Here is a 25,064-nt window from a genome sequence, read left to right on the forward strand (position 1 = left end):
TTCTTGCTGTTTCTCCTTCACAACCACACCACAAATAATTGTTTTTTCGACAGGTACTATCCAAAAATGTTCGGTTCTCTACTACGCAATCAATTTCTTCATTCTGGAGTTCAGTCCAGTTTCTTCACCGCAACCAGATTGGGCACGACCTCAAGTGTTAGGCTTTCGCTTAAGCCATCTCGAATGAGCTTTGGCCATCTACCCCGGATACGAGTGCAACAGTCCAGCGCGCCCAAGTTGGGCCTTCTTTTGGGAGCTCTAGGCTGCTATGGTGTTGGCTCTATAGCCTCGTCGAATTCGGTGATTCACAATGATGTTGGCCTGAGACAGCAACCGGCATTTGCTACCGACATTCCAACACTCAAACCAGTCCACGATAAGGCCTTTGGTGGGAAACTGGATTACTCTCAATTGACCATGGGAAGCCTTTTCGGGTTCATTATTGGGGTTGTTATTGGCAAATTGAGCAGTGTTCTTGTTTTTGTGACAGTTTCCAGTTTCCTGACCTTTCAGTTCTTGAGGTCGAGAGGAATCGTCACCATGCCTGTCTCGAGGATCGTTAAGCTAGGCACCAACAGAGTTGACGTTGGAAAACTGTTTTTTGATCAACCCAGTTTCAACGTCAGTTTTTTCCTCGCCTTTGTAGTGGCTGCCTTCAATGTCTGAAGATGAGACTCATACTAGCAAACATATAACAAATATATGACAATCAACTACATCACTATCATACATATGAAGTATCCTACACTGAAAAATTCAGATTCCTGCACCTACTTACCGCTCACTTCTTCAAAATCGTCACCACATCCTCATCCTGTAGCAAATGTGAAAGACCCACGTATTGTGGCTGATGCTTCACACTAGAGCCAAACACGATCGCGTTCTTGAAGTCTGACACCAAAGACTTGTGGATCTGGTTACAAAAGTCCTCCACAGAGCACGCGTTCGATCTCAACACGATAGGCTCGTTGAAATCAGGGAGTTTACCCTTTGGCTTTGTATACACTCTCACCAGATTCAGTCTATCCCACATCATTTCCAGCAAATCGTCCAGGTTCCACTTATTACCCGACGAGATTGGAATGGCATCTGGAATACGATACAGCAGCTCCAGCTCCTCTATGGAGAACGAGTCGATCTTGTTCAGCACATAGACGGCCGGGATGTACTTTCTGTTCTGAGCCTCCAGTGTGTCAATAAGATCATCAACTGTGGCATCGCATCTGAAAGCAATGTCTGCCGAGTTTATTCTATACTCGGACATCACGGCTCTGATCTCGTCGTTATCCAGATGCGTTAGAGGCACGGTGTTTGTGATGTTGATTCCACCCCTTTCCTTCTTTTTCAACACAATGTTAGGGGGCTCCTTGTTGATTCTTATTCCAAATCCTTCCAGCTCATGCTCTATGATTTGTTTGTGGTGCAGTGGCTTGTTCACGTCCAGCACAATGAAGATCAAGTTGCACGTACGTGCAACTGCAATCACCTGTTTTCCTCTACCCTTTCCGTCCTTAGCACCTTCTATGATACCAGGAAGATCCAGCATCTGGATCTTGGCTCCCTTGTATTTGATGACACCTGGGACTGTGGTCAATGTTGTGAACTCGTAACCCGCCGCTTCAGAGTATGTTCCTGTAAGCTCTGACAACAGAGTCGATTTACCGACAGATGGAAATCCCACGAACCCTACAGTCGCAACACCGGTTCTTGCCACATCGAAACCTACACCACCACCACCTCCGCCTCCGGTAGGCGTGAGCAGCTCCCTTCTCAGCTTGGCCAGCTTGGCTTTGAGCTGACCCAGATGGAACGAAGTGGCCTTGTTCTTCTGAGTCTTGGACATTTCATCCTCGATGGCCTTGATCTTTTCGACGGTGGTAGACATCGTGACTCTTATTATTTAGTCAATATATTCTCTTGTCCAAAAAAAAAACAGTCAAATGGGGTATTTGTCTTGTTTGCACTTGAGATAGAGAGTTGAAAAATATAAATGTCGTGGACGGGTAACCGTCAAATTTTTCATATGGGGGAAGACCAGTGTCACAGCAAAAAAAGCGAGACACGATAGATGTTGTAGGTGAAAAAACTCTGACACTCCAAGGTACCGTTGTTCAATCATTCAACAACACTTTGAGAATGGCTAAAAAGTACGTGAAGCAGAATTGCAGCAACTTTGGAATATTGTATACTAACTACGCTTACAGAGGTAAGAAGGGAAGCAAAGCCGGAGGCGATTGGGAAGATGATATCGAAGATCAACCCGTCGCTGAAGAGTTTGGAGCTTCAGCCGAAACTGAAGGTACTGAGGAATCCTCCTCAGCTGAGCCAACAGTGGCATCTGCCGATGATCTATCCGGTGACTTCATGTCCATGCTGCGTAAGACAAAGAACAAGAAACAGCAAAAGGAGGAAGAGGTTGCCAAACCTACCGGTGGGCCAGTGATCAAGTCCAAGAAGGAGAAAGAAAAGGAAAAGAAGGAAAAGGAGAAGCTCCGTAAGAAGCAACTTGCGGATAAGAAGAAGCAGCAGGCCAAGGAGGCGGCCGGTGCAGACTCCAAAGAATCCTCGCCAGCTCCGGCTGTTGAGGAAGCACCTGCACCTGTTGCTGCTGCTGCTCCAAAGGGCAAAAAAGTCCCAGCCGCAGTTGCTGCATTAAGACGTCAATTGGAGCTCCAAAAACAAGCCGAGGAGGAGCAGCGTCTTCTGGATGAGCAGGAGGAGAAGCTTGCTGCTGAGGAACAGGCCAAGCGCGAGGCCGAGGAAAAAGAGAAGGAGGAGGCCAGAAAAATCAAGAAGGAGAAAGAAAGACTCAAGAAGGAACAGCTCAAGGCTGAGGGCAAACTTCTCACCAAAAAACAGAAGCAGGATAAACTTCTCCAAGAAAGAAGGAGGGAGCAGCTTCTGCTGAACAGCAACATTGTGATTGAAGGATTGCAGAACAAAGAGTCAGCGAAGCCCAAAAAGGTTGTCTATGGAAAGAAGAAGCCCAAGAAGACTGTTGAAGAGCAAACTCCTGAGCCTGAAGCTGTCAAGGAGACTGCTGGTGCCGACGAAGAGGAGGCTTTGGTAGAAGACTGGGAGAAGATGGCCCTTGAAGATGACGAGCCTGTTGCCGACAGCTGGGAAACTGCTCTGGATGAAGAGGAGCCCAAGTCGGAAACTCCACAAACCGAGGTCGAGGAAGACGAGTCCGAGAAGCCTGCTCCAGTAGAGAAGGTCGAAGAGGTTGCTGTTGTGAAGGCTGAAGAGCCAGTCGTGGAGATCAAGAGATCCACCAAACAATCCAAGAAAAGTCCAGCTGCCTCAACTCCTTCCACCAATGATCTTCGTTCTCCTATCTGTTGTATCTTGGGTCACGTTGATACCGGTAAGACCAAGCTCCTGGATAAGATCCGTCAGACTAACGTCCAAGGTGGAGAAGCTGGTGGTATCACCCAACAGATCGGTGCCACATACTTCCCAGTTGACGCTATCAAACAGAAAACCGCGGTCATGGCCTCTTACGAAAAGATGGTGTACGAGGTTCCAGGTTTGTTAATCATCGATACTCCAGGTCACGAGTCGTTCAGTAACCTGAGATCCAGAGGTTCTTCTCTGTGTAACATCGCCATTCTGGTGATCGATATTATGCACGGATTGGAACAGCAGACTCTGGAGTCCATCCGTTTGTTGCGTGAGCGTAAGGCACCTTTTGTCGTTGCTCTTAACAAAATTGACAGACTCTACAGCTGGCAAGAAACCCCAAACAACTCCTTCCGTGACTCTTTCAGCAAGCAGTCCAGAGCTGTTCAACAGGAGTTCGAAGACAGACTTACCAACATCAAGGTTGCTCTTGCCGAACAGGGTCTTAACTCTGAGCTCTATTTCCAGAACAGAAACCTGTCCAAATACGTCTCGATTGTCCCAACCTCTGCCGTCACCGGTGAGGGTGTTCCAGATTTGCTGTGGTTGGTGTTGGAATTGACCCAGAAGAGAATGAGCAAGCAACTTATGTACTTGTCCAAGATCGAGGCTACAATTCTGGAAGTTAAGGTGGTTGAAGGTTTGGGTACCACGATCGACGTTGTGCTGTCCAACGGTATCCTGAGGGAAGGAGATAGAATTGTCCTGTGTGGTATGAACGGTCCAATAGCAACCAATATCAGGGCTTTGTTGACTCCTCAGCCACTGAGAGAATTGCGTATCAAGTCTGAGTACGTGCACCACAAAGAGGTCAAGGCCGCTTTGGGTGTCAAGATTGCAGCCAACGACTTGGAAAAGGCCGTGGCTGGTTCCAGATTACTGGTTGTCGGTGAAGACGATGATGAGGAAGAAATGTTGGACGATGTTATGGACGATCTTTCGGGATTGTTGGATTCCGTCGACAGTTCAGGACGTGGTGTTACTGTCCAGGCCTCTACTCTGGGTTCCCTGGAAGCATTGCTCGATTTCTTGAAGGACATGAAGATCCCAGTCATGTCGATTGGTTTGGGTCCAGTTTACAAGAGAGATGTGATGAAGGCATCGACCATGTTGGAGAAGGCCAAGGAGTATGCCGTGATGCTGTGTTTCGATGTCAAGATCGACAAGGAAGCAGAGCAGTATGCTGAGGAACAGGGAATCAAGATCTTCAACGCGGATATCATCTACCACTTGTTTGACTCGTTTACTGCATATCAGAAGACTCTCATGGAACAACGTCGTAAGGACTTCCTGGAGTACGCCATCTTCCCATGTGTTCTGAAGACCATCCAGATCATCAATAAGAGAAATCCAATGATCATTGGTGTTGATGTCGTAGAAGGAGCGGTCAGGATAGGAACCCCAATCTGTGCGGTTCGTATCGATCCTGCCACGAAGGAGAGAAACGTGCTGTTGCTGGGTAAGGTCACCTCTTTGGAGGTGAACCACAAGAGTGAGAACACTGTGAAGAAGGGCCAGACTAACGCCGGTGTTGCTATGCGTCTAGACAACCCTTCAGCTGCCCAGCCTACTTGGGGACGTCATGTGGATGAGACCGACATGCTCTACTCGTTGGTCACCAGAAGGTCTATCGACACCTTGAAGGACCCAGCCTTCCGTGACACGGTTTCGAGAGACGATTGGTTGCTGTTGCGTCAACTGAAGAGTGTGTTTGATATTAAATAAGAAAGATCATAGCAATGTAATTGTTAATCTGAAAGAATGTGGACTTAATATTATCGAGGCTTATGCATTTCTATGTGTTATCCTAAATCGGGAATTCGATTGTAGCACGACCCAGGTAGGTATTTTGAAATTTGGTTACGTGTTTCTGCTCAGGAGCCTCGAGCGTGGTCGATCGTTACATTTCTAGAGGTGTTCCACTCTTTTGCTTGAATTCCAGATTTGGTGTTGCATCTAGTGCTTTACATATAATTGCTATTTCTCCAAAATGTCTACGTTTTTTGATAACATGAAGAAGTCCTTCAAGGACGTGCCCGTGACTGAAGGGAAGATTTCTACCTCCGAGTTTCTCGAGGCCTCTGAGTCCCTGGTGAAGTTGTTTGATTTGCTGGGATCGTCAGCTTTTTCTGTTGTTCAGAGTGATATGACTGGTAACATCGAGAAGATCCGTGCGAAATTGCTGTCTGCTCCAGATAAAGCGTCCACTTTGCAGGACTTGGTCCTGAGCGAGGCCGGTGAGAAGAAGAAGACAGCCACACAAGGTCTGTTGTGGCTCAGTCGTGGTCTTCAATTCACTGCTGTGGCCATGAGGGAAACCGTTGATCGTCCAGATGCTGAGCTCACCAAGACCTTCACCGACGCTTACGGAAAGACGTTGACCAAGTACCACTCGATGATGATTAGACCCATCTTCAAGCTGGCAATGAAGGCATGTCCTTACAGAAAGGACTTTTTCGAGAAGCTCGGAGCTGACCAGGAGAAGGTTTCCGAGCAACTGAAGGAATGGCTTGAGGCCCTGGAGAGCATTGTTCAGATCATTTTTGAGTTTTTTGAGAGTGGTAACTACGGTAAGGGTTTGTGATTATATAGAAAGATCAGATCAAAGCCATAAATTAATATATTGTTGAAAGCTCAGTAGTCCCACTTTGGCCCTACTGACAGGTCCCTCTGGCAGGTCTCTGAAATTTTGCTCAGCCATGTCAGCCGCGCCATTACCGTTCCGCCAAAGGGCTTTGACCTTGAAAATTCGTTCCCGAATTCCGTTCTACACATTCCTGTAAGTTTGTAATTTAAAATCAAGCAAGATATCATGGGTTTAAATGAAGAGAAAAATCGCCTAAGCTGCTATAGAAACAAAAAAGACACAAAGATAGGATAAAGCGAAACGATACTTTCAGCCTTTCCGCTATTCCTAAAGGCGTGGCTTGTGAGTAGAGAATGGGTTGAAAGTACATTCGTTTTATTTCACTGTAATTTACAAAAGGAACAAAAAAGAGATCTAGTTGAACCCCACTTTGTTGCCTCTTGATTAAGGTCAAAACAAAAGCATCCAGCTTTTCTAGGTGACATTAGAGCCTTTTTGGGGAGTGTTCATAAGTCCCTTACAAGAAGGCCAAGGCAATGGCAGCCAAAGAACCAAAGACAGAAGTGGCCTTCATGGTTCCAACAGCTGGAGCAGCAGCACCCTTGGAAGAGGACGAAGAGGAGGAAGAGGAGGCAGTCTCGGAGGCACTTCCGGATTCGGTGGAAGAGTCAGAGTCGGTCTCAGAAACGGACTGGGAGATGGAGGTGGAGGAAGAAGCAGCCTTGCAGACGAACTTGTCACCTTGGATTCTTCCCTTCTTCTCCAACTCGTCAAAGTCGGAACAGTCCAACTCACCAGTGGACTCAACGTCGAATCCACCCTTAACAGAGGTCAAAGCTGGGAGCTTGGCCTTGTCGAAGTCACCGGTGAGGACAACGGCACCACCAATGCTCTTCAAGGAGTCAAATCCATCAATCTCATCCAACTTTGTGTTGTTGGCAATGACAAATCCACCACCAACAGTGGTCAATTCCGAGAAGTTGGCAGACTTCAAGTCATCGTTACCGACAATACTGAGAGTTCCACCGACCTTAGTCAAGTCTGGGAAGGAGATAGACTCAATCTCGTTGTTGATCAAACCAAGCGAAGCGTTGATAACCTGCAAGGAGGCCATGGAGATGGAGGTGATTTGACGGAAGGTCACATTGTTAGCCCACACGAGCTTGTCGAAGGAGACCTCAACATCCTCAGAGTTGAAAGAAACCTCCAAAGCAGAGGAGACGGTCTTCAGTTGGGAGTCAATGGTGTTCAAGTTCTTGTTGTTGTTAACGTTGAAAACCTCAACGTCAGTGGCATCCAAACCGTCCAAGTTCTCCAACTCGGTGTCGGAAATCACGATCGACTGGGAGTCAGTGACACTGGACAGACCGGTGTTAGTCAAGGCTGGCAAGGTAACCCAGTTGATGGAACCAACAGAGGTCAAAGAGCCAAACGACAAACTGTCCAAAATGGTCAAGTCGTTCAATTGTAAAGTACCGGTGATAGTGGTCAAGGAATCGGCAGCAAAATTGGACAACTGGGTGGCATTGGTGACGATCAAGTCACCGTAGATGGCCTTAACATTGGCAATAGAGGCGGAACCCAAAGAACCGGTCACGTGGATGGTACCCTTGATGGCTTCACAGCTGGAAAATTCATCAAGATCGGATTGAGCAGTAGCAGTCTTGGTCTTAAACGAACAACCGGAAGCAACCTTGATGGAGGTGGTAGAAGTCAAAGTGGAGTCTAAAGTGTAAGTTAGTATGCGAGTCTGACAGGGTAGTGCGTATGTGAATCAATGGTAGTGTGCGAGTGGATCGGACCGGAAATGGAAACTCAAACGTGCTCGGATGCAGAGAGAACAAAAGCGAAGTCAAGACCCGAGATAGTTTAGGCAAAATAAATCTTCGGAACTGGAATTAACACGCCGTTCCAAAGCTTCGAACCGGAATCGAGGAATTTCCCCCGAACCAAAGTCCTCTGCTGATGCCATTTAAACCGAAACCGGCTGCTCAACCTGAAACATCCCGGTGGTGAAAATTTTTACCCGCCCACTCCCAAGGCTTGACAGCCCCTCTCAAGAATCCCACCGATTGCACCCACAATTCAAATTTCTCGAGAAAAAAAATCAGAATTGAGTTTATAATCGGCTGGTCAACCAGAATCTGCAATTTGTTTTCCAAAACTTCAACAGCATGAGTAGGGATCAACGAGGAATGCTTAGCCTTCAAGAAAGGTACCGCGCTTCATCACGTGCCGCCCGCATCACCCCCTACGGATTCCCCCTTCGAGAAAATTTGGACGTTTCTCAGGGATTCCAACAGATCAGGAAGTGAAATTTGTCACAAAATATGACAGGATAATGGTGGACACGGCCTATTTTGGAGTTCTGTTTCAGTAAAATCACGGTAAACCACGTAGATTCACGCGAGATTGATTGAACTAGTAGCATCTCCAAAAAGCGAGCTCGGGACCGTGTTGAAGGCTCTTTTTCGAGCTAAAAACGCCTCGGTGATTCTCCACCCGACAGGGCGCGATCACAAACACGAGTTGAAATATGTTTTTGGTCAAGTTCTGAAGAAGTTTCAATCCATATCATGGACATTTGGATCCCTCAATCACAGCAATCACACATGTAGGATCAGGTAATTCCCTGTTCCAACAGAACCAACGATTCAAAGATATCAAAGACAGTTAATACGTACTCAATGAGGTGGTGGTTTCAGCAGCAAAAGCCGATGCAACCAAAGTAGCCAACAGCAAAGCAGATTTGGAGAATTGCATTATGTAGAATGTGATTCAATGAGAATGTTCCGTAGAAGCGATTAACAATCAAGAGAAGTGAGACGAATCTGGGATCAAAAGCGTGACACAAAAACCTTGACGAATAAATTCGGTGTTTTCAATTTTCTAAGCGAACGAGAAGATCAGATCCTATTCAATCCAAGCAAAGCAACTTCAGAACTGAAACTGTTAAATCTGGTTAAAAAAGAGAAACAGAAGAGAAAGGGAGTGGAAAGAGGAAGAGGTATCTATCGTCCAAAAGCCACCAGCCAAAATTCTCTTTTCCAGCCGGCACCGCCACAAGAGTGTTTCCGAGTATTTATTATTTTCCTAATGCAGCCCGTCCCGAGCCTCTTTGGGTGTGGTGCACGACACATGTTAGTTTTATTTTTAGAACCGGTGTCTGCTCTCGGTAACTCCAAGAGTCCACACTTTGACACTTGTTTCTCTATTTGGCCGTTTAGTTATTCATAGACCCTTTGGGCAATGCCACCGATGTGTGCAGATCGGGTTGTGGGGCTGAGGGAATAAAGTGTGTGTGAGAACGAGGAAAACTAAAGCGGATTGTGTGTTTGTTTGGACACTGTATTAGGCAACCGGTTTACGTTTTTGAGTTCACAAGCCTCATAAACCGATGATCTGTTAAGCGTGATTCCGGGTCTTGATTTGAAATTTCATTCCCGTACTACTTTTTCTGTTTCCCTCTGGCTTGGGGAATCAAACATCTCGTTAAGAGATAAAATGATTGAGTGTGCTTGCGTGATGATAGTAGACGTTTGTGATGAATATTCGAGGTGACTTTTTTCGATTATTCAGTCTTGTCCTGCTGTTGCCAGCCGTAGACCAGTACTAGACTGTAAACCACCACTCTATTGACTACATGCCTTCAACAGAAAATCTTTCACTCTCATTTCCTAAACAAAAACATCAATTTTGGTGTACAAATTAACAAATCAACAAAACAATTAAACGAAGCGGACTCAAACCAGTTTTTCAAAACAACAAAACTCCAGCTAATCCTGCAGCAACCATTCCAACAGTACCTGCGTTGATGTGGTCAGCAACGTTCTGCGATCCTGTTGAAGATCCGCTTCCACTGGCCGAAGAACTCGATCCAGAGCCTGATCCGCTAGTTGATGATCCTGAACCCTTAGTAGACGATCCCGAGCCCTTAGTGGACGATCCCGAGCCTGAAGACCCGGCACCTCCAGCACCTCCAGTGCCGTTGGTGCCATTAGTACCATTGGTACCACCAACTGGAGTTGTGCCATTAGTACCATTGGCACCACCGACTGGAGTTGTGGCATTGTAATTGAAGGCCTCTGTAAGTGCCACTGAGGCAGCGAGTGTGATGAGAATCTTGGACAATTGCATTTTGAGTCTAGAATCAAGCGATGTGGGTGATAGTAGATGTATTCACAAGTGGAGGACTATGGTTCGCAAAAACAAGCCGAAACGAATGCTAGCTCGTGCAAATGGGACTGGATATGTGAATATATATACCACTACGTAAAGTCCAAGCCCATCCAAGTTTTCGAAGGGTTGCTGTGCTTTTATACTTCAAATACTTCTTTCATGGTATGGCGTTTTTGCTGCGCACCCCATCCAAAATCAGCAACAAAGTGTCTTGCATAGATTTTTGTGAAGTTTTAACCGACCGGGGAGTTTCAACCGACAAAAAAGTGGCTGAGTGGATTCTGCATAGCGGACTGTATTTCGCTTATATCAACGGGCGTTACCCCTTATTGCTATGTATATCATGGTAACGGGGAAGGCTCTTGGGCTTTCGCTTGTGCTTCGGGGGTGTTTTCCCGAAACGGTTTAATTATGTACATATTCTGTAAGTGCACAGACGCATGCTTGCTGCCTATATTTCCTTAGGATCACAACTATATAGAAGCTTCCCCACTCCACTTAGTTTATTGGGAAATAAAAAACAGTTTGGTGGATTTGTTATTGTAGTATTGGTATTCTCAAACAAATCATTTAGGAATTGGCAGCATAGGCCTTGTCGAAAGCTTGACTCAAGTACTGCAATTACCCGATTAATTGAAAATGCTCTAGTTTCCAATTTTTTACAGATTTTTGTAATACTTCGAAAAAGGCAAACACAGTTATCCAGCATTGCCTCGACTATAATTAGAACAAGAATATCTCGTGCTGTCTTTCCATATCCGTTATCCTGGTATAAGCTTTGCCTTTCGTCTTCTACTGCGCCTTTCTACCCTTGCTGCACGCCAATCTGTGTTGCATCCGAAGCCCATCTCAAGCTCCCCTGACCGGTCTAAGCACCGTCAATGTCTTTTGATGATAACAATCATTTGAGAAACGACCCCCTGTGGTTTCCCGGCGGTGGCTACTGCAGTAAACACAAAATTCGTGCCTACCTTTTTGCTCGTAGCATAATGTGTCTCCTTAAACAGATCTCGTCCGCTTATCGAACGTTTGGTAAATACACGCCTCCCATGAATGTTCTCAAGCCTATTTTACGTGCTTTTGATGAAGCTTCATCTTTTGAAGAGGCCGTTGTTTTAGTCTCTTTCCGGTTATATTTATTTTTCTCTATTTTTTCTTAGTGCCAACTAATCATTCTACCTGTGTCCCAAAATGAACATGTCTATATTAGCAGGACTACTAGTGCTGCTGCTATTTGGCACAGTGTTGACAGTGCTATTTGGAGACTTGCCAAAATACAGGTACGCACCTTTTGTCCTCAAACTGGTCAGATACCAGTCAAATCTCCATTTTTGCGTGATATCTAACCCATTGTCTCTAGGCAAACCTATATATTTCAGTTTCGCCAATTCCTCATCAAAGTGTACGAGTACATGACTTCCAACCTCACGTGGTTTGACGAGCGGTTTTTTGGAGATCGTGTTTCCCAGATACTTACTCATCCGTTTGCTTATAAGGTGTACGGATGGCTTACGCCGTTTCTTTACGTGGTGGTTTTGTTCAAATGTGTTCAATTCTTTCTCAAATTCACATACATAGAAACTATACTGGTCTACGAAGACCAGTTTATAGACTACACCGAAGACACTCGGTTTTGGCTGATCATAGTCCCAAGTCTTCTCATCAACGTGGGAAGTTTTACAATGGCTATAATTACAGCACCTGGTGACGTGGAGAGTGCTCTTTTGGAAGAAAAGGATGACGAGTTACGTCGCAAAAAACAGCAGAGGCTCCACAATATATTTCCATATGACGGGCTTATCTTCTTCGACTTTGGCCAGGGTTGCGGTGAAAAGATGATGCGTTGTCCTGAAAATGCACCACAGGGCTATTGCCGTACTTGCCGACTACCCAAGATTGCCAGATCGAAACATTGCAACTCGTGTGGAAAATGCTTCCTCATGTTTGATCACCACTGCATCTGGCTCAACAACTGTGTTGGCTACAAGAACTATCGTTATTTCCTTTTGTTTCTGTCATCGTGTATCTGGGTGTTTTCATACGCCGTCTACATGTGTCACAAAGCTCTCAGATACGTGGTGAACAGTTATTACTATAACTCTGCTGCGAAAGTAGCAGTGATACAGAGCAAGTTCAAACTGGACGTAGTGGTTCTGGAGAGATTTAGACTATTGACGGACAGAGACTCTTTCAATTGGCGATGCTGGTGGTGGGTTATATCAGATACATCCAAGCAGTGTGAGGTTACAGGGATTTTGATGATAATGTGCTGTCTGTTCATTCCGCTTTGCGCTGCCTTCTTGGGAGAACATTTGTGGTACCTCTATCTTGGAGTCACGACCAATGAAACTTTGAAGTGGGATTATGTGCAACATCTTGTTGACATGAAGGCCCTTCATCGTTATGATTGTACAGACACGTTCAAACTATCAAGACGAGAGGGTAAGGAGGGTCTGTACCTGATAAGAGATGGTGTTAGATTCTATCGGTTATCAGATGGATATGATGTCACGGACAGTATAGATTATTCCAGCGGAAGGGTATCCGCTATCCAATCCATTGAAGATTTGGATAACATTTACGACCGAGGATTTTGGAACAATTTGAAGGAGAGGATTGTTTTGGGTGTTAAAATATAGACTGGGGCAGAACGCGTCTCTGCATAGAGTCTGCGATTATAGTGCAAAACTCAAAATCATTTAATCAGAACACGCCCATTATGAAAAGAACTTCTCGACGATTTTGGTAGCGAGACAGGACTTTGAAGTCTTTCTCTTTTCGTATATTCTCATACTTCTCTGAATCGCTGACATTCAAAATGAGAGGACAGGGCTTGACGAAAATGTACAAAGAGCTGCCTAAGCGCAGGTTTGCAAGACAAGCTGCGCATCTGAACATGATTTCCAACTATCCGAACTCGGCAGTCAAACTACCATCAACGGTAGCTTCTTTGGAGTTGACCTTCAAGACCAATATCGAAAATGGCCACGCAGGCATTAAAAACTTTTGGAAGTACAACCTGAAGACTATCCAGTTCCACAATCCACAGTTGCCAATCTCGGTCAGGCGAATCAAGACGGCCGATGAGGAGGAAAGCCGCAAATGCCCTTCGGTGTTGAAGATCAACATGTTAGATGGTGGATCTCAGACCATTGATTGCAAATCGAAGAGAAGTGAGGCGATTTTGCAGGAGTTTTTGGAGTTGACCAAGGCTGAGAGCATACCCGAGGATGAAATACCGGTGGTGCTGACGCCTAGCGAGAAGATAGTGCAACAAGAGAAGGAGTTTAGTTGAGCATTGAAACAGACTAGGTGCTGAGCTCATTTTAGAAATCTGCTTTTCTGTTTTGTCCCGTTATTATACAGCCATGTACATATTCAAACATTCAAATGACGCGACACTGCAGACCACACAACAGCAGCATCGACTGTGTAGAAAGAAACAAATAAAAACACAATTAGCATTTAGGTCAGATTATTCACTAGTCTCTCAGCCGCTAAATATACTAAATCGTGCCATTTTCTGCTCAAATAAGTCGTTCCCATCCTCAAAGTCGTTCGACTGAAAAATCACGTGATACCGCCAAACATCGCTCCGCTCGTTTAGTTGGAGCACTAAACGAACTGAATAATCACCTTAAGAACCACTCTCATTGAACGGTTGTATTCAGATCTCCAACTTGATCTTTTTTCACTTTCTTTTACTCCTCAAGACTAATTTCTCGATGGGTTTTGTTCAAGATACCCTGGACATTGGGTCTCAGGTATGGAACCTGGTTTCCGAACTTTCGCTGCTCCAACAGATCACGATCGTGGTAGCCGCGCCTTTCGTTTACTCTCTGCTATGGCAGTTCCTTTACTCTCTGAAACCAAACAGGGCTCCACTGGTCACTTACTATATCCCATGGGTTGGATCTGCTGTTCCTTATGGTATGCAGCCATATGCCTTTTTTGAAAACTGTCAGAAGAAGTACGGTGATGTTTTCGCGTTCATGTTGTTGGGAAGAGTTATGACCGTGTATCTTGGACCTAAAGGCCACGAGTTTATTCTTAACGCGAAATTGAACGATGTATCTGCTGAAGATGCTTACGCTCATTTGACCACTCCTACCTTCGGTGAAGGAGTCATTTACGACTGTCCCAACTGGAAGCTCATGGAACAGAAGAAGTTCTGTAAGGCAGCCTTGACCAGAGAAAACTTCATTAAGTACATCCCTAAAATCAGGGAGGAGGTGTTGAAATATTTTTCAACGACTCCAGAGTTTGACGAGGGCTCCGTGGACGTGCCCAAATCTCAGGCTGAAATGACTATTTTCACTGCTTCAAGAGTGCTTCTGGGAGATGACATCAGAAGAAAGCTGGACACTGGTTTTGCCCAGCTGTATTCTGACCTGGACAAGGGATTTACCCCAATCAACTTTGTGTTCCCAAACCTGCCTCTGCCCCATTATCGTAAGAGAGACGAGGCCCGTGAAACCGTTGCTTCTACTTACATGTCGTTGATCAACAAGAGAAGAGACGAGAACGATATCCAGGAGAGAGACCTTATAGATCACTTGATGAGAACTTCTACCTACAAGGATGGAACCAAGATGACTGACAGAGAGCTTGCCCATTTGCTGATTGGTGTTCTGATGGGAGGTCAGCACACATCTGCTTCTACATCTGCCTGGTTTTTGCTCCATTTGGGTGAGAGACCCGACCTACAACAGGAATTGGCCGAGGAGATCGAAAAAGTTCTGCAAGGTCGCGAGCTCGAATATGATGACCTGCAAAACATGCCTTTGGTCAACAATATCATCAAGGAGACCCTCAGATTGCACATGCCTTTGCACTCCATCATGAGAAAGGTGACCAACCCATTGGTTGTTCCAAATACCAAGTATGTCGTTCCCAAGGGTCATTACGTGTTGGTAACTCCAGGATATGCCCATCTCTCAAACACTTACTTCCCAGCTGCTGACCAATTCGACCCCCACAGATGGGAAGATCAGCAGAAGGGGAGCGAGGACAGTGTTGATTACGGTTTCGGTAAGGTCACCAAGGCCGTTTCCTCGCCATACTTGCCATTCGGTGGTGGGAGACACAGATGCATCGGTGAACAGTTTGCATATGTTCAGCTTGGAACCATTCTGGTGACGTATATCCAGAACTTCACCTGGAAGTGTAAGGTCCCTGATCCAGATTTCACCTCGATGGTGGTGTTGCCAACAGAACCTGCTGACGTGAAATTTGTTCGCAAGTGATTATAAACAAGATGGCCAAGTGCATCGTAGACTGCTGTCTGGAGATAAGCACAACGTGCATGACCTTGCATATACCATTATGTAACCAATTGAAATACAGAAACTACGTTGACTGCTTACAACCTTTATCGTATGCCATTTCAGTGTAAAATTATCTATCATTCGCTGCACTAAGTGCCCTTTGTACATTAATGTCAATCCTCTTGGCCTCGTCATCCTTCAACAACTGTTTTATCTTCTCCGTGAGCCTTTCCACGATGGAGTATGCAATGGAACAACAATCCATGATCACTGGTGCATCAATAGGCAGCCCACCAGCCTTGCTGATCTGACAGATTTCTCTGTTCTTATTCAAAGTCAAAGTCATCGATCCCAGACTTTGTGCCTCCTCCTTCATGGTTGGATCAACAAGTATCAGCTCACCACTGGAAGAACCCTTGATGTTCTCCTCCACATCGTTGGGGTTGTAGAATGCAAAAGTCACACACAACGGAATATGCAGAACAGACAACGGCACGGGATCTCTCTGATCAGTTGAAAAAAGAACAATTTCCTCTCCATTGATAGCAATATCTGGTTTCTTGAAATGCGACAGTCCTACCATAACGGCCAGACATGTAGCGTCGATGAAATTTCCATCATAATCCAGAAAATGGACATCCGCTCTCACAGCCCAGCATCTCGATCCCGCAATAATACACAAACTTTCCAGGTCAAGAGCACCTGACCGCCTCACTGCCTTCTCGACCAGCCTGCTAATTAGCACCTCGTCTATCGACTGTCTGCCAGCCTCAAACATAGGGCCAGCCATGGGTGAAATCTCGGTGGATATCTGAAATATCCCTTCATAAGGCCTATCCTCAAATGGAACTGCAAGCTGTGCCGATATTCTGACTATAGCCTTGGTATTTCCCAAGCGCACCTCTACGTAGCCGTATTCGTCTCCCAGACGTATGTCTATGTCTCTCATCTCCTCCAGCTTTCTGCCGTCAAACCGTATACCCGACTTGAGGGTTTCCAGGGTAAACGCCTGTTCATTTGAGGATACCTCAAACCCCTTAAACATAATGCACACAAAGACAGAAGAAATATAGGGATCCTTGCAAGAAAGTACGGGAACTTGTCTCCTGTTGTGTCTAACCCACACTCTGTGTTCGAATATGAAAAATTACCTACACAGGGCTCCTTAACCACTCGAGGATTCTTTGGAGCACGCCGCCACTTCTAGCAAGCTTCTAGAAATCTTTCTGAGCATTATACCCTTCGACTAAGCACCAAACCACCAATGCTAACGAAATATTCGACGAGGCTCACTGCTTCGGCACTAGCAAGTGCGAGGACCTCCCCATTGATTACTCTGACGTCCAGAAGACTGTTCACCTCCGGCAACTCACCGGGCAACCTCACGTTCTTCCAGAAAGATGCTCTACCAGCCAACACGGTTATCCGGTTCGTTCCCCAGCAGACTGCGTGGATCGTGGAACGTATGGGTAAATTCCACAGAATATTAGAACCAGGTCTGGCTATTTTGATACCTTTTTTGGACAAAATTCAATACGTTCAGTCGTTGAAAGAGTCTGCAATTGAGGTTCCTTCTCAGAGTGCTATCACGTCCGACAACGTCACGCTCGAAATGGATGGTGTCTTGTATATCAAGGTCATAGATGCCTACAAAGCTTCATATGGAGTGGAAGATGCAGAGTATGCAATCTCGCAATTGGCCCAAACTTCAATGAGATCCGAGATTGGTCAATTGACTCTGGATCATGTTCTCAGAGAGAGACAATCTCTGAATACGAACATCACTGCCGTTTTGAACGAGGCTGCTAAGGATTGGGGATTGCAATGTTTGAGATACGAGATCAGAGATATTCACCCTCCAGCAAATGTCCTCGAGGCAATGCATAGACAGGTGAGTGCAGAGAGAAGCAAGCGTGCTGAGATCCTGGATTCCGAGGGTCACAGACAATCTGCCATCAACATCGCCGAGGGTCAGAAGGAGTCGCAAATTCTGGCCTCTGAAGGTGAGAGAACACAGCAGATAAACAGCGCTACAGGTGAGAGCGAAGCGATTTTGTTGAAAGCCAAGGCTACTGCCGAGGGTATCAGACAACTTGCCGATGCCATCCAGAACACTCCAGGTGGAAAAGATGCTGTTTCTCTTCAGATTGCCGAGAAATACGTTGAGGCCTTCTCCAAGCTCGCCAAGGAGTCCAACACCATTGTTCTTCCTTCTGAACTGGGCAACATCTCGTCTTGGATGGCTAGTGGTTTGAGCATCTATGACAAATTGTCTAATTCTCACAACCCAGAGGCATTGGCCACGAAGGTGCTGAAGGAATAAGTCAAATCAAATGAAAAACGTCTTTCTAATCTTTATACTAATTAGTATTATGCCTGTATGCCCACAAAAATCGATATTTCACCTGCATAGTTCATGCCCTCTTGAAAAACCCATCAAGAGCACCCCGCCCTACGGCTATTTTCTTCACTGGTACCTTTTTCTGTTGGACAACAGGTTTCCTCTTCTTCGAGCCATTTGTCGAACTTAAAGAGGCACTCAATTCATCGATTCCTTGCTGCGCCATCCTCTGCTCTTGGTGCAAACTAGCCATTTTCGCAAGATGGTCTTTACCCCTATTCAGATCGTCCCTAAAACACACGGAAACCTGCTCCACATAAAAGTCAGAAAGATACGAGCCAAGAAGTTGAATAGCATATATTTTCTGGCAACACCTCACAGTTTCTGGATCCAACTCTTCTGATTTTCCAGATGGAGCGTTGATTTTGCTTTTAAGTATAGAGTCCATGATGCTCTCAGGAAACTTTTCACATATCCTCTCCACCCTAGACCGTAGAAATGATATCACCTTTTGAAGAGACAATTTGTAGTACAAGTCATCAGGTTCACCCATAGTATCACATAGCAGCTCAAAAGCCCTTCCAATGGTGTCCTGCTCGAAAAAACATGCGGGTAAGTCTTTCAGTGGGGAGTCTGTATCATCCAACAGTCGTTCACTCATGTCTTCGAAACTGATGAACCTAGAGCCCGTGCTCGTGTCAGCGTCATAAGCCAGATTCTTTATGTTCTGCTCAAAAAATGCCAATAGCATGTAAACGAGATTGAATTTGGAGGCCACAAAAATCTCTGGTTCCTCAATTACCATTCCATCTTCCGATCCAACCGTCTCGACAATCAAGGAGTTCAGACATTCACCCTTCGTGGTGGTTATTGGGCGTTTTGAAACAGGCAAGTGAGGATTATAGAAGTTTACCTTTTTCAGTTCATACAAACATTTGTTTTTTTCGTCCACCAGAAACGTACAACTGTGTTCGTCTTTGGGATGGGGTAGAGACAGTCGAGAGAGATGCAGAGGCTCGCCAGTCTCGGAAAAAGTGGACCCATCTGAAACTAGAAGCACTCTAAATTCGGATTTGGGAAACACTTTTACGTTTTCAGAGATAGTCATGGAATATATTTGGTTGTCTTGGAAGGAATAAACGATTTCGCGTAACTTATCTGTGTGGATTTGAAGACGCGTTCCAAAGGTCGTGTCCTTCAACCGATTCCACGGGGCCTTTTTAATAATAATAGCCTTGCCACTATAGAGAACCTGCCTTGGTCTCTGATCCACTATAATCAACCGGAATATCAACAATGGTAGGTTACAATTTAACAAATTACAAGAAAATGTCACTAACTTCAAGCCCGAAGGCCGTTTCATCATATACAGGACTCCCAGAGGGATGGCAAATCAGAATCTCCAAAAGTCATAACACCGAGTACTTCTACAACCCCACTACACAGGAGTCAACCTGGAACGCCCCAGAAGGTTCCAATGAGGACCTACTGAATTCCTACGTAGCTAAGGGACTACATAACCCAGCTGAGGTTAGAGTCAACCATTTGCTCTTGAAGCACAAAGACTCTAGAAGACCTGCCTCTTGGAAGTCTGAGTCCATCACCAGAACCAAGGAGGAAGCTATCGAAGAGTTGAAGGAATGGGAAAGGAAAATCAAAAGTGGCGAGGTCAAATTGAGCGATGTAGCCACCACTGAGAGCGACTGCTCAAGTCATTCCAAAGGCGGTGATCTGGGCTTTTTTGGAAGAAGACAAATGCAACCCAGTTTCGAGAAGGCCTCGTTCGCATTGCAGGTTGGTGAATTCTCGCCCATAGTGGAAACCGACAGCGGAGTGCATTTGATTGAGAGAACCGGATGAAACAAAAAAAAAGTACGCTCAGAATAATCAAATCAGACAAATTGTTGAAAATCAGACCTATCTACATTAAAAATTTCCGAGTAAACGGATGACATTTGTCATTTCGGCTAAATACCATAGTGGAGTAAGGTCTCAGCCACTCGATGCCGTTCACCGTGCGGACACTCTCAGAACGGAAGACTTTTCCAACAGCTCATATAAAGTCCACCACTTTGTGTAGACCAAATGTTTACTGGTATACTACAAAAAATATCATCCCAGGCAGCAAAGGGCAGACTTTTCAATCCTTTGAACCCAGTTCTGGCATTTCAACCGTTAAGGCCTCAACTAATCAGCAAACGACTTGTCCCCACTTTAGTTGCCAAACACCACTACTCTCGCTGTTGTTCTCGCCACTCTTCTTCAGAGAACATGTCTTCGAGCACTATGTGAGTCCTATTTTTCAAGAATTCAAAACTGGTAAAGCCAATTACAAAGTGTGTAATATTCTGTTTTATATACTAACGGGGTTTTGAAGAATTCCCACAGACCGCCAGGTCTTACCCACCAATGTCAAGCCAACGCACTACAATTTGACTCTGGAACCTATTTTTGAAACGTTCAAATTCAATGGAGAGGTTACGATTGAGTTGGATGTCAAAGACAGTTCCAGCTCCGTCACGTTGCACACTTTGGAAATTGACATTCATGAAGCTGAATTGACCACCAAGGGCAGAAAGATTGCCCCTACTGAGACCTCGTACTTGGAGGACGACCAGTCTACCGTCTTCAAGTTTCCAGAAGGATCCCTTGAAGCTGGATCTAAGATTAGTCTGTACATCAAGTTTACGGGTGAATTGAACGACAAAATGGCTGGTTTCTACAGATCCACATACCAGGAGAACGGTGAGACCAAGTATCTGGCCACCACCCAAATGGAGGCTACTGACTGTAGAAGAGCCTTTCCATGTTTTGATGAACCAGCTTTGAAGGCCACTTTTGATGTCAACTTGATTGCCAAGAAAGAGCTGGTGTGTCTGTCTAATATGGATGTGAAGTCCGAGACCGAACTGGATGGTGGAAAGAAGAAGGTTTCCTTCAACACCACCCCATTGGTGTCCACTTATCTTGTTGCTTTCATCGTTGGTGACTTGAAGTACATTGAGGCTGACTACAAGTACAGAATTCCCGTCAGAGTCTACACCACTCCAGGGTTGGAGGACCAAGGTAGATTTTCCGTTGAATTGGCCGCGAAGACTCTGGAGTTTTTCGAGACCAAGTTCGACATTCCATATCCATTGCCTAAGATGGACATGGTGGCCATCCACGACTTCAGTGCTGGTGCCATGGAGAATTTTGGTTTGGTTACTTACAGGGTTGTCGACCTGTTGTTTGATGAGCAGAACTCTACTCTTTCTACCAAGCAGAGAGTTGCCGAGGTGGTCCAGCACGAATTGGCCCATCAATGGTTTGGAAATTTGGTGACAATGGACTGGTGGGAAGGATTGTGGCTCAACGAAGGATTTGCTACTTGGATGTCTTGGTATTCATGTGACACTTTCTATCCAGACTGGAAGGTTTGGGAGCAATACGTCACTGACTCTTTGCAACATGCTCTTTCTCTCGATTCCCTCAGAGCTTCTCATCCAATTGAGGTTCCAGTCAAGAGAGCTGATGAGATCAACCAGATCTTTGATGCTATTTCATACAGCAAGGGTTCTTCTCTGTTGAAGATGATCTCCAAATGGTTAGGCGAGGAAACCTTTATCAAGGGTGTTTCCAACTACCTGAAAAAGCACAAGTACGGAAACACTCAAACCAGTGATCTCTGGGAAGCTCTTTCCGAGGCCTCTGGTAAAGATGTTGTCAAGGTTATGGATATCTGGACTAAGAAGGTGGGTTATCCAGTTCTGACTGTTACTGAAGATGGTAACAAGATCAACATCAAGCAAAACCGCTACTTGACTACTGGTGATGTAAAGCCAGAGGAGGACCAAACTCTGTACCCAGTATTCCTTGGCCTGAAAACTGCTGAAGGCACCGACGAGTCCATTGTTTTGGATACCAGAGAAACCACTTTGGAGCTCAAAGATTCCGACTTCTACAAGCTGAATGGGGATACTGCAGGTATCTTTAGAACCTCCTACTCTCCTGAGAGATGGGCTAAGCTAGGTGTGGCTGGTACCCAGGGTCTGCTGTCTGTTGAAGACCGTGCCGGTCTTGTTTCTGATGCTGGTGCTCTTGCTGTTTCTGGATACTCTTCTACAACCAACTTGCTGCAGTTGGTATCCGGTTGGAAGTCAGAGCAGAGTTATGTTGTTTGGAGTGAAATCTTGACCAGAGTCGCAGCCGTCAAGGGTGCCTGGACGTTCGAACCAGAACATATCAGAAAGTCTTTGAACGCGTTCACAAGAGATTTAGTCTCCAAGAACTGCCATGCTCTTGGGTGGGAATTCGCTGAATCAGACTCATTTTTGGAGCAACAGTTGAAGGCTTTGCTCTTTGGCGCAGCTGCTGGTGCTGACGATGAGTCTGTTATTGAAGCTTCCAAGTCAATGTTCAAGGAGTACGTTTCTGGTAACAAGAAGGCTATCCATCCAAACCTGAGAGCCACCGTTTTTGGTACTGCAGCACGTACCGGAGGTGCCTCAGAGTACGAGCAATTACTTGCAATCTATAACGATCCTGTGTCTGTGGACGAGAAGATCACTGCTTTGAGATGTCTTGGCAGATTCGAGGACAAAGAACTGATTGCGAAGACTCTTGCCAAGCTTCTTGATGGTAGTGTCAGATCGCAGGATCTCTACATCCCTATGCAGGGTTTGCGCACCAGTAAGGTTGGTGTTGAGAGTTTGTATGCCTGGTTGAAGGTGAATTGGGATGAAGTCTATGCCTTGCTTCCACCTGAACTCAGCATGTTGGGATCTGTTGTGACTCTCTGTACCTCTGGTTTCACCAAGACAGAGCAACTGGAAGACGTCAAAGCATTCTTCGCCGGTAAGAGTACCAAGGGATTCGACCAGGGTCTGGCCCAGTCCTTGGACACCATTCAGTCGAAGGCTTCTTGGGTCAAGAGAGACGGTGCCAATGTTGAAAAGTGGTTGGCTGATAAGAAGTACTGAACAGCGTTTTGTGAAAAAACCATGGTTAGGTCAATAATACATAATACAATATTTTCTGTCGGTTTCATAATCTCATATATGGACTTCACGGCAGCTCGTCCTGACGATATTACATTCTCAAATACACTAAATCCAACAATCAACTGTCCTGCAAATCCTCTTTCACTTGCATCCAAACCTTGCTCATAGCCAGAGCGCCAGCGCCCAAGCCAAACGATAGATGGACGGGTTCGTACACCTTGAGCTCGAAAACGGTGATGGTGTCGAACACAAAATCGCACAAAAGCTTTAGGATCTCGATCTGTTCGTTTTTGATCTGTTTGCCAAGTTCGTCGATCTCTTCCTGTGCGGCAGTGGATGCAGCACTCGACAATAGTCCACGCCTCACGCTTGGCGATGGAGACACTGCTCTCAGCGTGGGAGATTGGTAATTGTAATAAGAACTTGTGACCGCAGATCTAGGAGAAGAACTGGCATTCACTGAGTTCCGCATCAGGGCCTTGGCCCGCTGCCTGACCTGTTGGTTGATCTTTATCTGGTTCTGACTCTCTTTGAGGGTGCTCAGCTTGGACAGCGATTTGTACAATCCCAGGATGATATTATAGTACCAGGCTAAAGCTTCATGTTTAACAGCAAACCTCCTGAATCTGGGATCTCCGAAGACCCCCAGTTTGAAGAGTAACAACGACTCATCGAAAATGCTGTAATAAACCGAGAGAAGGTCCGAAAGGGTAGTCGGAGTAAACCACTTATCTCTCACATTCAATATCCCTTTCTCAACACCCTTGTTGGCAAACACTGATGCGGTTGCAGATAGCTTATATGCAAGATTCACCAATCTGAAAGGAGTCTTGCCACACCTCAACATCTGTCTATACATGGATAGACCAGAAACTACACCTGCGGCCCTGGTCTCAAAATCCTTCAGCAAAAATAATGCCACAAACTCTGGTCTCTGGATTAGACCCATTATAACACCAGCTATTCCTTTATAATCACCAGTTGGAAATTTCAGCCCTTCGGCGTGAGTTCTTTGCAAAAATGACGTGCTCCTCTTGGAGTAGAAAAGCAGGATTCTCAAGCCATACTGAACAACCTTGCCCAGCTTATCCTTTCCTGCCAAAGTTTCAATCAGTTTCATCAGAATTGCAAAAGAGCTCGGAGCCGGTAACTCAGACCGATCTGCGGCCTCCAAAACAGGATCCGATATTGGAAACGCGCTTATCGCTGTGAGCTCATCGTCTTCTCTAAGGGAACCGTTCAAAGAGAGAGGCGAGTTCATGGCATCTATCAACATGGTGGATCGACTCATCTGGCCTCGTAGTAATCTGCTTGTGTCTAGACTTTGGGGATTCCCTTTCCTGCGTATCGAAGGTGAAGGTGACGGTGATGTTGGTGTGTTCAGTATGGGTATTGTCTGACGGGCAGGTCTGTGTATTGCGCGGTCCCTATCGTTCAGGTTTAAATAATGTGATGCATACACTCCCAATGCTCCTGCTTCTTTGATGAGATCTTCTGTCATCCAGAAAAGAAAAGGAGTTAGATTAAGAGTTCGATTGTGGTGAGTTGGATGTGTTGTGGAGGGAGTGTTGATTACCGCAACTTCGGTTAGAAATTCGATGTAGCCTCCATAAAAACGGCAACCCTACGCGGGCAGACATGCAGGGTGAATAAAAAAAAATCGAGAACGGGGAAGATAAATAGCTGAAAGTTGGGGAGTTTGAAGACGGGAAAAAATATAATGAACGTGGGGTTACATTTTGACGATTATATTGTTTTTATATTAATTGACCTGAATTGCAATCAGCCGCAAACATTGAGTCTATGAGTGCTACCAAGTGATACTCAATGGAGAGAGACGTTATGTATGGAAAACAGCTATCTGTCGTTTTTGGCTCTCAATTTCTCCAAATCAGACCACCAATCTGTACCGTCTGTCATTACAACAAACGTGCATTTCACCCTCTTAGAACAACACTCCCTTGGTGCTTGGGACATCATTGGTGCCGTTGCTAGAGATAGACTCCTTGATGGCAACGGCCAGCGCCTTGAAAGCACTCTCCGCTCTGTGGTGATCGTTGAAACCCCTCAAACAGTCCACGTGGACCGTTATTCTGGCAGCCTCAGTAAACGACTGTATAACGTGAGGAATCATCTCGCAGCTCAAATCACCGATCTTCTCTCTCTTGAGACCCAGCTCCACAACGGCATAAGGCCTGTTTGACAGATCCACAACCGCCCTACTCAAGGCCTCATCCAAGGGTGCAAACGCCGAACCAAATCTCTTGACTCCTTTCACCTGGCCCAGAGCCTCCTTGAAGGCCATT

General features: G+C 45.6%; 20 protein-coding genes across 20 annotated transcripts in view, besides 2 other annotated features; 12 read left to right on the plus strand and 8 right to left on the minus strand.

Moving 5' to 3' along the window:
• Positions 1–66: 66 nt before the first annotated feature.
• Positions 67–666, plus strand: KUCA_T00005629001 (uncharacterized protein; the record flags this gene model as incomplete). The annotated part of the gene is made up of 1 exon (XM_022600741.1): positions 67–666. One exon carries the CDS (start codon positions 67–69, stop codon positions 664–666), a length of 600 nt encoding a protein of 199 aa, XP_022461620.1.
• Positions 667–781: 115 nt separating this feature from the next.
• KUCA_T00005630001 (uncharacterized protein) lies at positions 782–1,885 on the minus strand (the record flags this gene model as incomplete). Its single annotated transcript, XM_022600752.1, has 1 exon — positions 782–1,885. One exon carries the CDS (start codon positions 1,883–1,885, stop codon positions 782–784), a length of 1,104 nt encoding a protein of 367 aa, XP_022461621.1.
• A 251-nt stretch (positions 1,886–2,136) lies between these two features.
• Positions 2,137–5,127, plus strand: KUCA_T00005631001 (uncharacterized protein; the record flags this gene model as incomplete). The annotated part of the gene is made up of 2 exons (XM_022600763.1): positions 2,137–2,147; positions 2,205–5,127. 2 exons carry the CDS (start codon positions 2,137–2,139, stop codon positions 5,125–5,127), a joined length of 2,934 nt encoding a protein of 977 aa, XP_022461622.1.
• A 265-nt stretch (positions 5,128–5,392) lies between these two features.
• KUCA_T00005632001 (uncharacterized protein) lies at positions 5,393–5,986 on the plus strand (the record flags this gene model as incomplete). Its single annotated transcript, XM_022600774.1, has 1 exon — positions 5,393–5,986. The coding sequence occupies one exon, from the start codon at positions 5,393–5,395 to the stop codon at positions 5,984–5,986; it is 594 nt and encodes a 197-aa protein (XP_022461623.1).
• A 520-nt stretch (positions 5,987–6,506) lies between these two features.
• KUCA_T00005633001 (uncharacterized protein) lies at positions 6,507–7,103 on the minus strand (the record flags this gene model as incomplete). Its single annotated transcript, XM_022600785.1, has 1 exon — positions 6,507–7,103. One exon carries the CDS (start codon positions 7,101–7,103, stop codon positions 6,507–6,509), a length of 597 nt encoding a protein of 198 aa, XP_022461624.1.
• A 127-nt stretch (positions 7,104–7,230) lies between these two features.
• Positions 7,231–7,539, plus strand: KUCA_T00005634001 (uncharacterized protein; the record flags this gene model as incomplete). The annotated part of the gene is made up of 1 exon (XM_022600797.1): positions 7,231–7,539. The coding sequence occupies one exon, from the start codon at positions 7,231–7,233 to the stop codon at positions 7,537–7,539; it is 309 nt and encodes a 102-aa protein (XP_022461625.1).
• On the plus strand, positions 7,540–7,641 carry KUCA_T00005635001 (uncharacterized protein; the record flags this gene model as incomplete). Its single annotated transcript, XM_022600808.1, has 1 exon — positions 7,540–7,641. The coding sequence occupies one exon, from the start codon at positions 7,540–7,542 to the stop codon at positions 7,639–7,641; it is 102 nt and encodes a 33-aa protein (XP_022461626.1).
• A 122-nt stretch (positions 7,642–7,763) lies between these two features.
• KUCA_T00005636001 (uncharacterized protein) lies at positions 7,764–7,961 on the minus strand (the record flags this gene model as incomplete). The annotated part of the gene is made up of 2 exons (XM_022600819.1): positions 7,764–7,813; positions 7,895–7,961. 2 exons carry the CDS (start codon positions 7,959–7,961, stop codon positions 7,764–7,766), a joined length of 117 nt encoding a protein of 38 aa, XP_022461627.1.
• Positions 7,962–9,745: 1,784 nt separating this feature from the next.
• Positions 9,746–10,126, minus strand: KUCA_T00005637001 (uncharacterized protein; the record flags this gene model as incomplete). Its single annotated transcript, XM_022600830.1, has 1 exon — positions 9,746–10,126. One exon carries the CDS (start codon positions 10,124–10,126, stop codon positions 9,746–9,748), a length of 381 nt encoding a protein of 126 aa, XP_022461628.1.
• Positions 10,127–11,580: 1,454 nt separating this feature from the next.
• Positions 11,581–12,807, plus strand: KUCA_T00005638001 (uncharacterized protein; the record flags this gene model as incomplete). Its single annotated transcript, XM_022600841.1, has 1 exon — positions 11,581–12,807. The coding sequence occupies one exon, from the start codon at positions 11,581–11,583 to the stop codon at positions 12,805–12,807; it is 1,227 nt and encodes a 408-aa protein (XP_022461629.1).
• A 179-nt stretch (positions 12,808–12,986) lies between these two features.
• Positions 12,987–13,463, plus strand: KUCA_T00005639001 (uncharacterized protein; the record flags this gene model as incomplete). The annotated part of the gene is made up of 1 exon (XM_022600852.1): positions 12,987–13,463. One exon carries the CDS (start codon positions 12,987–12,989, stop codon positions 13,461–13,463), a length of 477 nt encoding a protein of 158 aa, XP_022461630.1.
• A 430-nt stretch (positions 13,464–13,893) lies between these two features.
• Positions 13,894–15,414, plus strand: KUCA_T00005640001 (uncharacterized protein; the record flags this gene model as incomplete). The annotated part of the gene is made up of 1 exon (XM_022600863.1): positions 13,894–15,414. The coding sequence occupies one exon, from the start codon at positions 13,894–13,896 to the stop codon at positions 15,412–15,414; it is 1,521 nt and encodes a 506-aa protein (XP_022461631.1).
• A 151-nt stretch (positions 15,415–15,565) lies between these two features.
• KUCA_T00005641001 (uncharacterized protein) lies at positions 15,566–16,480 on the minus strand (the record flags this gene model as incomplete). The annotated part of the gene is made up of 1 exon (XM_022600874.1): positions 15,566–16,480. One exon carries the CDS (start codon positions 16,478–16,480, stop codon positions 15,566–15,568), a length of 915 nt encoding a protein of 304 aa, XP_022461632.1.
• Positions 16,481–16,699: 219 nt separating this feature from the next.
• Positions 16,700–17,758, plus strand: KUCA_T00005642001 (uncharacterized protein; the record flags this gene model as incomplete). Its single annotated transcript, XM_022600885.1, has 1 exon — positions 16,700–17,758. The coding sequence occupies one exon, from the start codon at positions 16,700–16,702 to the stop codon at positions 17,756–17,758; it is 1,059 nt and encodes a 352-aa protein (XP_022461633.1).
• A 91-nt stretch (positions 17,759–17,849) lies between these two features.
• KUCA_T00005643001 (uncharacterized protein) lies at positions 17,850–18,884 on the minus strand (the record flags this gene model as incomplete). Its single annotated transcript, XM_022600896.1, has 1 exon — positions 17,850–18,884. The coding sequence occupies one exon, from the start codon at positions 18,882–18,884 to the stop codon at positions 17,850–17,852; it is 1,035 nt and encodes a 344-aa protein (XP_022461634.1).
• A 221-nt stretch (positions 18,885–19,105) lies between these two features.
• Positions 19,106–19,636, plus strand: KUCA_T00005644001 (uncharacterized protein; the record flags this gene model as incomplete). Its single annotated transcript, XM_022600908.1, has 1 exon — positions 19,106–19,636. One exon carries the CDS (start codon positions 19,106–19,108, stop codon positions 19,634–19,636), a length of 531 nt encoding a protein of 176 aa, XP_022461635.1.
• Positions 19,637–20,047: 411 nt separating this feature from the next.
• Positions 20,048–20,064: a sequence feature (Short protein (KUCA_T00005645001, CDK29652.1) was converted to a misc_feature.).
• A 100-nt stretch (positions 20,065–20,164) lies between these two features.
• Positions 20,165–20,231: a sequence feature (Short protein (KUCA_T00005645001, CDK29652.1) was converted to a misc_feature.).
• Positions 20,232–20,484: 253 nt separating this feature from the next.
• Positions 20,485–22,737, plus strand: KUCA_T00005646001 (uncharacterized protein; the record flags this gene model as incomplete). Its single annotated transcript, XM_022600919.1, has 1 exon — positions 20,485–22,737. The coding sequence occupies one exon, from the start codon at positions 20,485–20,487 to the stop codon at positions 22,735–22,737; it is 2,253 nt and encodes a 750-aa protein (XP_022461636.1).
• A 139-nt stretch (positions 22,738–22,876) lies between these two features.
• Positions 22,877–24,259, minus strand: KUCA_T00005647001 (uncharacterized protein; the record flags this gene model as incomplete). The annotated part of the gene is made up of 1 exon (XM_022600930.1): positions 22,877–24,259. One exon carries the CDS (start codon positions 24,257–24,259, stop codon positions 22,877–22,879), a length of 1,383 nt encoding a protein of 460 aa, XP_022461637.1.
• Positions 24,260–24,604: 345 nt separating this feature from the next.
• Positions 24,605–24,961, plus strand: KUCA_T00005648001 (uncharacterized protein; the record flags this gene model as incomplete). Its single annotated transcript, XM_022600941.1, has 1 exon — positions 24,605–24,961. The coding sequence occupies one exon, from the start codon at positions 24,605–24,607 to the stop codon at positions 24,959–24,961; it is 357 nt and encodes a 118-aa protein (XP_022461638.1).
• Positions 24,962–24,989: 28 nt separating this feature from the next.
• The window catches only part of KUCA_T00005649001 (uncharacterized protein), a gene marked incomplete at both ends in the record, with an annotated part of 510 nt that continues 435 nt past the window's right edge, over positions 24,990–25,064 (minus strand). Inside the window, one exon of the mRNA XM_022600952.1 lies at positions 24,990–25,064. This exon is cut by the window's right edge and continues 435 nt beyond it. Coding sequence (XP_022461639.1) covers positions 24,990–25,064 — 75 coding nt within the window.

Source organism: Kuraishia capsulata, genomic scaffold (genome assembly GCF_000576695.1).
Source record: "Kuraishia capsulata CBS 1993 genomic scaffold, Kuraishia_capsulata_scaffold_7, whole genome shotgun sequence".
NCBI classification, from domain to species: Eukaryota; Fungi; Ascomycota; class Pichiomycetes; order Pichiales; family Pichiaceae; genus Kuraishia; species Kuraishia capsulata.